This window comes from Salvelinus sp. IW2-2015, linkage group LG15 (genome assembly GCF_002910315.2).
Source record: "Salvelinus sp. IW2-2015 linkage group LG15, ASM291031v2, whole genome shotgun sequence".
NCBI lineage: Eukaryota > Metazoa > Chordata > Actinopteri > Salmoniformes > Salmonidae > Salvelinus > Salvelinus sp. IW2-2015.
Genome location: NC_036855.1, coordinates 16030890 through 16041590, shown reverse-complemented (window position 1 = coordinate 16041590; position 10701 = coordinate 16030890). Strand labels below are relative to the sequence as shown.

Here is a 10701-nt window from a genome sequence, read left to right as displayed (position 1 = left end):
TTATTATTACACTGTAGGGAAGGCTGCCAACTGCAATCAACTTTCTCTTGGCTAGAGAAGCTTGTTTTGTTGTTTTTCGAAAAGTAAACTTTTCTTGTCCACCCAGAGTAGGTGTTACTATCCCACCGGGCACACACTGGTTGATTCAATGTTGTTTCCACGTCATTTCAATGAAATGACGTTGAACCAATTTGGAATAGAGGTTGAATTGACATTTGTGCCCAGTGGGATGTTGGTTTAATGTTGATTGTTAACGGGTTAGTTAACATAGTGTGTACAGCAGCCCGGGTGTGGGTCACATATGGTATGGTAGCACCAGCAGCCTGTTGAGATACTGTAACTAAGAGCCAACATGGAGGATACTAACAGACTAGTTTTACATTAGTCAAGGGTTGGTCCAAACCTTGCCTGTACTGTTATAGTTCAGGTCAGGTCATCAACTGTATGTGGCCGAGTAAATTCCTCTAGAAAACATTATCTCCCACAAAAGCCATTCAGCCCTGGTCTGAACAGTTACGTGAGCAGGACTCATCCATAATTCCATAAGAGAAAGCAGGGCCTCGCATTACCCACATTTCTGCAATTCCAATCATAGCTCTAGTCTGGATCTGCCACACTAGCACAGAATCTCTGGAATGCTCAAATGAAGGGACTGCACATGCATAGCCTGATTTTATTCCATGACAGGACTACCACCCACTACAGATACTGTAGATGACAAACCAGCTCAATATGAGACTTTAGCACAGCAATGCAAAATAGGTTAGTGCTTTTAATGGTGTAATACAAAACATACAGATGTGAAGGGACACATGTGTAAGGATGACAAAAGTTATACTGTAAGTCATTTTTTATAATTCTTGCAGAACTGAAGACTACATCGAATGGTTGGGATCTGTACAAGAAGGTGCGGGAAAACAGTTAAGTCCTCAGTCAATAACCATACAGCATTGGACACCATCAGGCTCTGGTACAGTAATAGTAGTAGTAGTAGCAGTAGTAGTAGTATAAGAAGTAGTAGTAGTAGTAGTATTAGAAGTAGTAGTAGAAGTAGTGTAGTAGTAGTAGTAGTAGTATTAGAAGTAGTAGTAGTAGTATTAGAAGTAGTAGTAGAAGTAAAAGTAGTGTGATAGTAGAAGTAGTGCACAGTAGTAATAGTAGCAGTAGTAGTAGTAGTAGTAGTAGTAGTAGTAGTAGTAGTAGTAGTAGTAGTAGATGTAGTAGTAGTAGTAGAAGTAAAAGTAGTGTGGTAGTAGAAGTAGTGTATGGTAGTAATAGTAGCAGTAGTAGTAGATGTAGTAGTAGTAGTAGCAGTAGTAGTAGTAGCAGTAATAGTAGAAGTAGAAGCAGTGTAGTAGTAGTAGTAGTAGTAGTAGTAGTAGTAATAGTAGAAGTAGTGTAGTATAAGTAGGGTAGTAGTAGTGTAGTAGTAGTAGTAGTAGAAGTAGTAGAGGTAGTAGTAGTAGTAGTATAAGTAGGGTAGTAGTAGTAGTAGAAGTAGAAGTAGTGTAGTGGTAGTAGAAGTAGTGTATAGTAGTAATGGTAGCATTAGTAGTAGATGTAGTAGTAGTAGTACCAGTAGTAGTAGTAATAGTAGAAGTATTGTGGTATAGGTAGGGCAGTAGTAGTGGTAGTAGTAGTAGTAGTAGTAGTAGTAGTAGTAGTAATAGTAGTGTAGTATAATTAGGGTAATAGTAGTAGTAGTAGTAGTAGTATAAGTAGTAGTAATAGTAGTAGTAGTAGAAGTAGTAGTAGAAGTAGTAGTCGTAGTCGTAGTAGTACAGTAGTTGAAGTACTGTAGTAGTAGTAGTAGTGTGTTGGATGGATGAAGCTGGATCATTAGTGATATCACTGCCTATTTTCACTCGCACACCTCATCTTTTACTGATCTTTTTATTCCTAGAAGTAAAAATCCTGGTTTGTGATACTGAACATATCCGGGATATGAAAGCCAGTTGACTGTTGTTTCATGTAACTTCATTTAAGTTGTGTTGAACAGTGGAAACTGAGTTGAGGTAAGAGGTTGGGATGAGAGTGTGTATGTCACAGCAGGTTTTAGGTCAGCAGAAACATACTAATTGATCAATTTCTTATGTAAATGAGGTATAGAATTGTTGTTCTTGTAAGATAAATACAAGTTGTAAGAGCACAATATTTCAAAACAAAACTAGCTTTCATTGGCTGTTTCATTTCAACCCAGTGTATGATATCATATCACAGATCTGTGTGTGTGTGTGTGTGTGTGTGTGTGTGTGTGTGTGTGTGTGTGTGTGTGTGTGTGTGTGTGTGTGTGTGTGTGTGTGTGTGTGTGTGTGTGTGTGTGTGTGTGTGTGTGTGTGTGTGTGTGTGTGTGTGTGTGTGTGCGTGCGTGTGTGTGTGTGTGTGAACGCACGTGAGTGTGCGTGTGTGTGTGAGTGAACATGTCATTTTTTATTTATTTAACAGCAATAATTAGTCTGCCAACTCAAATGAATTCTAAACTTACATTTAGACCACAATCACAAACCCACTTACGCACACACATGCACACGAGCATGCTCACACACACACACACAGACAACACACACGCATGCACACACTGTTTGTGTGAACCATTTACTATTTTACCCTTGAGCCACAATACTCTCTGCTGAGGTAAAAAAAATATGTGTTTCTATCCGATCTTGATGGGAGAAACAGATCTGGATATGTTGGGGACAATTGAAGTGTAAGGCACATGGCAGCCATAGCATATCTTAGCCTGTGTTTAATCTCAGATTTCCCATCATTTTACAATCCTTCTCAATGTTTCCTAACAGTGACTCCTGTACAACAACATAAATATTGTGCTGGAAAAAAATGAATTTCCAAAATTAAGCAGTTTTTTTTCTTTTCCACAGTTTCATTCTGTAAACATTGAAAAATGCAAATCAAGTCTCTTCAGTTCGCAACAAAACAACAACAACAAAATAACAATAAYTGTTCCTTCTGCAAGGCTTGGCAGCCTCACTACGCAAATATTCTCAAATGGGCTCAGAGTAAAAGTAAGAGTATTTTTCCTTTACCTTAATTTTACTAGTCCATTTAATGTCTCTGTCAAAGGTCTGTGTTTTAGTTCCTAGTGGACACAGTCGAGGGGGGGTTCGGGATGAGGCTGGTGAGGGTGTTTAAAGGGTCGGGGCATCAGATGAAGCTGAAGGGGTCAGTCTGTAAGGGGGCATCAGAACAGACTGGTCAGGGTGGTCTGCAACGGGCTCCTGCACTCGTGGACGTCCATGCTGCCAGAGACAGAGGTTAACACGGAGGTGACGGTGGGCATGGTGGGGTTGGTCAGGTCTGTCAGGGTGGTAGGGGTGCTGGAAGGACTCATGGAGGCGTTGGAGATATCGGAGGCGGGTCCGGAGGGCGTGCCCCCCTGCAGGGTGGAGCCATCTGAGGTTTTGTCCACGCCCGTGTTTTCCTGTCTCAGCAGGTTCCGCCGGAACTTGGCCCGAGCATTCTGGAACCAGACCTGTGTACCACAGCAAGGCAACATCATAGTGAATATTAGTGATGGAACCGTGGGGAAAGACAGTTTCAACTGGAATAACAGGCATGAAAAACAGAACGCAAAATGACTGCTTTGTTTCCTGGGAGCTTCAATAAAAGCGAAGCGATTTTTACAGAATTTTTGTTCAGAAACCTTTTTGTCACATTTCTTCAGTCCCCTAGATAATTTGCTGTGGTCTTTGTGGAAATCAAGCGCTCTATGTTGTGATCCCCACTTCCCATAATAAACAGTTCATTTCTGGAAATTGAAATAGAAAATGCTCCTTTGTTACTCGTTTGATTTCAAAATCGCATTATTCAATCATATTAGCTACCATCATAATACACTAGAACATTTAGACTTTTTGTTTTGTGTGTAGTTTTTCTCAATTAGTTGAATATCAAGAACACTATGGTGTAGGTGTGTGTCTAACCTGTAGTACACGCTTGGTGAGGCCAGTCTTCTGGGCCAGCTGCTTCAGGTCCTTGGCGTCTGGGTTGTGGTTTATGGCAAAGTAGGACTTCATGGTCCTCAGCTGGTGATGTTTGAAGGAGGTCCGCATGCGCTTGGTCTTCTGACTGGAGCTGTAAGAGTCCCTGTCCATAGAGTCTCCGTCGTTCTCATTACAGCTGAGTGCTGGAGGACACCACACACACATACACACACGAACACACAAACACACAAAAACACACACACACAAAGATTAGATGTTGGTTAGTCCACCTGAACATGGTGTTTCATTCACAAACAAGTGGATAAGTTAAACATGACCATGTTATGTATTTTTCTACATTATGTATTGAATTGATACATTAATAAAATCAGCAACATGCTGGCTTATATGCAGCCTAGCAGTGAGTGTAGCTGGCTTTTAATGCCATGTTTTAAAATTGGTTTAGTAATGAAACGTTGGGTAGAGAGCGTGGAGAGGAATACAAACATGAAAATCGTAGGTATAATTGAACAGTGATTGTAAATTCAACCACAGCCTTACTATTGAACAGCAATGTCTAATAAGGCCCTTAAACCACCCAGTACCATAATCCAAATATTATATTATATTTGTAACATATTTGATGTATTTGTGATATTTGTATATGTCAGTGTTAACATGAACATTGACTTCTAATGACACATTTTTAGGGCGATAGCCAGTGTTACATTCACATACATTAAGCAGCACTCACTATATGGTGTCATAGGCGGGTTGTGTAAGATATCAACCAATTAAAATATGTGCATGTGAATGACTTTCTGGCTAGTATTGGCAGGAGTGTCTTTACACGTAGAGGTCTTGCGCTGTGAAATATGCATGGGCAGTTCGCGAAATAGAAATGCCATGAATTGAGTTGAAATAATAAGCACATAAAACGGGTAAAATAAAATACAAAAATAGTCTAATTAATATAGGTTGATAGTACTACTACTAGTAATAGGCCTACTACTACTAATAATAATAATAACCCTAATTGTGTGATGGCTGTTGTCATATTAATTGTCATATGCTATATTCTGCCCTAGATAATCAAATCGTGGACGCAAAAACATGACACATTTCCATGACAGTATTTTCTTGGCAAATGCTTAAGTGTCGCTATCTATTCATAACAGTTCAGACATATTCAATGCTGCATACAATAAATATTAGTCATTCAAATTTCTCAGAATAACACTTCAGACAATAAACCACAAACACCATACATACAGAAAAAGTATTTATCTTTCGCAAATTCTCAAAAGCTATTGATAGGCTGATGAGTACCTTTCTAATAACAGCTGGAAATAATGTATAGGTTTACTTGTGCAGACCACAACACACTCAGAAACCTATTAGATGTTAATTGAAGCACAACGTCGATTTCGTTTGTGAACGATTGTTAGGTGACTTTAGTCAATAGCCTACTTTAAATACGTTGTTTATTCATCAAATACAGTAGGGTTGATCTGTACAGCAGTCAGTGGCCCAATCCGTTAACAGTAGAGGGCAGTAGCGGCCCAACCACCTCCCCTTCTCGCTTAGATGTTGTGAGACAGACTGGATGAAAAAGTATGGTGACTCAATCAGATGATGAACCATGTGGAAAATCTTCATATGACCAAGTGAATGATGACACACGGGCTAGTGATGCGTAGGCCTAAATAGAAAAGTGATTTTATATACGCCTATTTGAATAGCCTGTAGGATAATATCCTGAAGGTAGATCGATTCACCTTGCCCTTTGTCAATGTTTTATTCTACGATTGACTTATTTGATGAAAGCTGGATGGAATGCACCTGAAAACAGTTTAATAACACAATAACTGACGGCAATGTTTCATTCCCAAGACACAAATGTCGATACAAGAAGACAATTATGTTTATTGAAGGGGCCTTCTTGATGATAGAAATTATTTTGCTGTTGCAACAACTGCTCATTGGCCACAACCACTACTGGATAACTCGTCAAGTCTCATTGATCTCTTGTAGTGCACCCCCATCCTGGCCCCGTCCCAGACCAACCGGTCCCCGAGTGCGCAACGGGGCGAGAAGGGGAACTTTAGACGTCTATAGAGCCTGACAAGTGGAAAATGGCTAGGGCGAAAGCCGGAACTTCAAAAACATTTTTTAGAGGACAGGAGGAAAAATGTTATGGATAAAACTGCCCTGCCACACACTGTTGAATTGCAATTGAATTGTAGAGAGAGGGATTTCGGATGAATAATCGGCAGCAATTTGGTAAACCACCATGTTATAATTTCGTCTGAGAAATGATGTCAAATGTGTGTCCAACGACAGTGTAGCCTACAATGATGGTCACATTTGGTATTTACTTTCTCCAGAGCACAAATAAGATATGCAATATTACAACCCTTTAGGCTACGATACTTTTCTGACATTAACAAAATCGGAACGTCCATGGAGGTAAAGAACATGATTGATTAAAAAACAACTTTGTATAGTAGAATCAAATAATTGGCTACGTGTCTTCTGCTATAGGCCCCATGTGCCTTTTAGGCCTAAGAAATAATAGCCTATAGCTTAAATCAATGAACAGAAAGAAGTCATTGAAATATTGGTTTGAAAATATTGGTTGCAAAAACAAAAATATCATAACATCAATTGATTATGATAGCCTATTTAAATCGTTAGAGATTAACTGATGCAATGAAGAGGGCGGAATGTTTTGCATCTCTCTATTTGAATGAGAAAGAACTGTTACGATTGAGATAACAAACACATTAGCCTAAAAGCATGCAACATCTATATAAAATTGTCGTTGTATCGAATGTAGATGATATATTATTGAGAACAAGTAAGTTACTCTATTTAAATGATTACCATGCTTAAAATCATTCGGATAAAGACTCGCCTGCACTTTTAAGTCCCACCCTTTAATAATTGTTGGCCTGCGTTGTTAATAGCAGGCCTTGGCAATAATTATAAATTGCAGAGTGATGTAATGTTGTCATACGCAATGAAAACTTTTTGATTAGGGGGAGTGGCCATTGAGTCAATATGGCGTTGTTCTGAAAAGAAGGCCTATATTAAATGGAAATGTTATCACTGTAGTCTTACCGGCATTGTAGGCTGCTAAATCTGCTCCTGGCCCGGGACTTTTCCTTTTCCTGGGCCGCCCTTTCTGCACAGTCCCCACGCCGTTGAAGTAGGATAGTCCCAAAGCGTTGGCAGGTCCCAGTCCTTTGTGAGAGGCTACATCCGCATGATTGAAATGTGTCTGATATTCCCCCTGTATGAGATTTTCAAAGTGCAGCCGACAGTACACCAGACTGTCTTTCATGCCAAAGTGGTCCCCAGTCGTTAGCATCTTGTTGCAGGATGTGCAGGTGAAACAGTTCAAGTGGTACACCAAGTCCCTGGCCCGCATCACCATCTCCGAGGCCGAGATCCCGAGGTGGCACCGGGCACATCTCTGGACCGAAAACCTTCTGCGGAGAGGACAGAACCTGCATGGTCAGTGCACGGACACATTTTGATCGGATGTAAATGATCCATGTCAATTAGTAGCACATACAGTGGCAGTTACAGTATGTGTGCACTAGGGCCTGCTCTGAAACAGAACAATGTAGCCTACAGTACTTAGAAACTCTCACACAGGCCATTTGTAATGCATTTTGTGCAAGGGCACTTCAACGTTTTGTCAAAACTCAATATGGCCTCGCTGTAGGCCACATGAAAGCCTATTATATGTGGTTGTAAAACCAACATTTATAATTCGTGATGTGTGCAGGGGGAGACTCATTTTAGGGAAATCTGTCTATAAATGTGCTTATTCTTCATAACCCAACACCTTTACGATTGAGAAATGTTTTAGCTTAGGTGTGCAGCACCATTTGGGGGATTGATGGAGTTACCTGTAATAATCGTCCTTGCAGTAGATACTTCCGTCTTTGCTGAAGCAGGTGAGCTCCGACTCGAGGTTAAGTTTACACTCGCAGCACTTGAGACAGCGCATGTGCCACTGTTTGTCCACTGCCAGCAGGTAGTAGCGGTCAGCGATCTTCCCGCCGCAGCCCGCGCACAAAGACACCCTGTCGCTGTTCATGCACGACATGTTCTAAAAGACAACCAAACAAACACAAACATGAAACACAGATAAACCACGTCATCAAACACCCATATCGAAATAATGTTTCATTTCCGCCCCAAGATATGCTGCCTTTAGGATATGYTTATTTTAGCCTATCAGACATAATTTTTTTGTATGAACTGTTATTATATCTGGCTGAAAATATTACACCGAACAATAGAGGCTTATGTTGACTATAAATTAACATAATTTTGAAGTTCACATCAATTAAAATATGTCAGTTTATAGGCATATAGCTAAATGTAATCCTATAGGCCTTACCATATCCTGTAATAAACATTTTGGGCATTTAAAGCGAATCATCCAATAACAACAACAAACAACAAAGCACATGCTATTTACCTTTCGAAATAAAACGGCTTCACTCGCACTAAGATTTAGGATGACATAAATCATAATAGGATCAAAACACACTTACAAACCAACAAACACTTTATTTTGTTAAAACTTTCACTTCACCTAATGTAATTTGGCTTAAAACTTTGTTTTAATACAAGACAAAACAATGCGATATAATAATAATAACACATAAATTATAGCATATAGTCGAAGAGATCAAATATAAAACCACTCCCACCCACCCATAGTCTAAAAAGTGAAATCCAGTGTTATAATTAATTTATCATTTAACTCAAGTTACATTTTATCAACCGTTCTAGTCTAAAGCTATTTCCTAAAAGTCTATATGAATTGTACCCTTATATTTTAGGGTATATACCTCATTTTTGCCCAAAGAATTTATGAATGTGCAATGTTGTTTGTACAAATTCAAAAGTATAAAATTATGAAATATCAATTTCATGATGATATCGTTAAGATGTACAACATATCTAAGCAACGCATGCTTAAAAACACTTGATTGTGCATAATAAAAACACCCGTGATATTTGCTATTAACAGATTAGCATGTGAATATTAATTCATTAGCCTATTAGTAGACTACATTATTAGGTTACTCTAAAATGCTGTGACAGTAATTCAAAATAATTTCATAAGAATAAATCGGCTACATTGTTAAAGATAAAAATAATAATAATAAACTCAAAAAGCAAGTTCTTTCTTAGACCAACAAGTATTAATAGCCTATCCCACGTCAAGTATTTTTAATATCCCAAGTATGATGTTATAGTTCACTGCTCTAACTGCATTTTTGCATGAACTTTTTGCTGATCATTATGATATTTGTACACAACTGCTCTCAACTCGCGATTGGAATCGCGCTAAGCGTGGTTGCTTAGTTGCCTACCGTTTCAGATTCTCCCATATCTATGGCCGAACTGATAGCTGCGGATTCGCTCTTTCTTCTCCGGTCCATTTCTTCCACAACAACGTGCATTTCGCCTCCAGGGAGGCCGTGGAAAAGCATAGTTGCCGGAGAGGGGATGATGTTATACGTGTTTTCCTCAAATCTGAAACCCAAGATTTCCATAAAACGCAAATCTATAGCCCGTGCATTGGCAGTCAGCTTCTTTCCCTTCTTGGTGTGACAAGGAAGAATTCCAGATCAGAAAAAAATATGATGCAAAAATGGACACGTGTTCTCCACGCTACGCATCATCTGCCAATGGAAATCATCATCTGAATCTCTGCATCTCTCTCTCCTGACATATAATTCATCAATTAAAGTGACGGAATCCTTCGTTTTACTAATGCTAATTAATTATATGCAGCATATAAATATATTATTATATTATCATGCGAGAAGAAATGCCACTTGCAAAATAATTCCTAAGGAATGAAAAACGTACCAACTATCGAAGCCCTGCATGGGTCTGCTACTGGTCCCTTCTATTTATTCAGAGGTATTTGGATTCAAACATTTTGCAGGGCATTAGTAAACGAATGAATTAGTCCTTTGCCGACCAAATACTAACTCGATCAATGAGCACTGCCACTACTTCTATTGGAAATCATCAACTGTACCAAAATGATTTCCACACGAATCGAAGGAAGAGAAAAAATCAAGAACACAGCGTCTCTGAGATTGTAGGAGCGTGAGTGTCCATGTAGCTGCCTCCTTGTCAGTTTGTCACTGAACTCAAATGCAGTGTCCACGTTGGCGTTAGAGCGGTATTGATAATATCGACATCTATACACATGTAGCCTGTGCTTTTCAAGAACATCTAAAGATATAACTAGTTGGCAAAAAATATGTTTGCATTTAGATCCTGTTGGAGGTCTGAGAGAAGCTGTTTTTCCTTTAGCAGTTTTTTCGTTTAGCCAAGAAAGCTGCAAGTGAGTAATCGAGGAGGAGGAATTGACTACACATTCAGTAAGAACGCAAGACTCGAGCAGGCAGCCCTTTCACTGTTCCACTGTCTCTGGCCTTGCGATACACTCCGCGCCTTTTCTACAGGGATCCATACGTCACGTCCCACGATTTATGTTCATTGGTTGTTCAACATCGTCGAATTCTTATTTTACTGCTGCCGAAGAAGTATGCAGACTTGTAGCCTATTCTTTCTTTGGTTGCCCATGACATAATGTTTAGCCGCATCCTTTCTGTGTTGCATTTAACAAGATATTTGAATACCTTTAGTGCTTATCTAGTCTAAAACAACATGACAAAAAGAAGAAGAACACATTGATGGTGATCTGTTGGAC

At 39.3% G+C, this 10701-nt stretch overlaps 1 protein-coding gene across 3 annotated transcripts; it reads right to left on the bottom strand.

The window, feature by feature from the left end:
- Positions 1 to 752: 752 nt before the first annotated feature.
- LOC111975046 (LIM/homeobox protein Lhx2) lies at positions 753 to 10477 on the bottom strand. Of its 3 annotated transcripts, XM_024003209.2 has the most exons (6): positions 9344 to 9406; positions 8440 to 8467; positions 7862 to 8064; positions 7065 to 7435; positions 3942 to 4144; positions 753 to 3490 (listed from the first exon to the last, which is right to left on the bottom strand). In XM_024003209.2, exons 3-6 carry the CDS (start codon positions 8059 to 8061, stop codon positions 3200 to 3202), a joined length of 1065 nt encoding a protein of 354 aa, XP_023858977.1. In that variant the 5' UTR covers positions 8062 to 8064; positions 8440 to 8467; positions 9344 to 9406; the 3' UTR covers positions 753 to 3199. The 3 variants fall into 3 exon arrangements, with proteins under 3 accessions (XP_023858977.1, XP_023858976.1, XP_023858975.1); XM_024003208.2 differs by lacking the exon at positions 8440 to 8467 and having other exon boundaries at positions 7065 to 7432; positions 9344 to 10477; XM_024003207.2 differs by lacking the exon at positions 8440 to 8467 and having other exon boundaries at positions 9344 to 10467.
- Between the last annotated feature and the right edge of the window lie 224 nt (positions 10478 to 10701).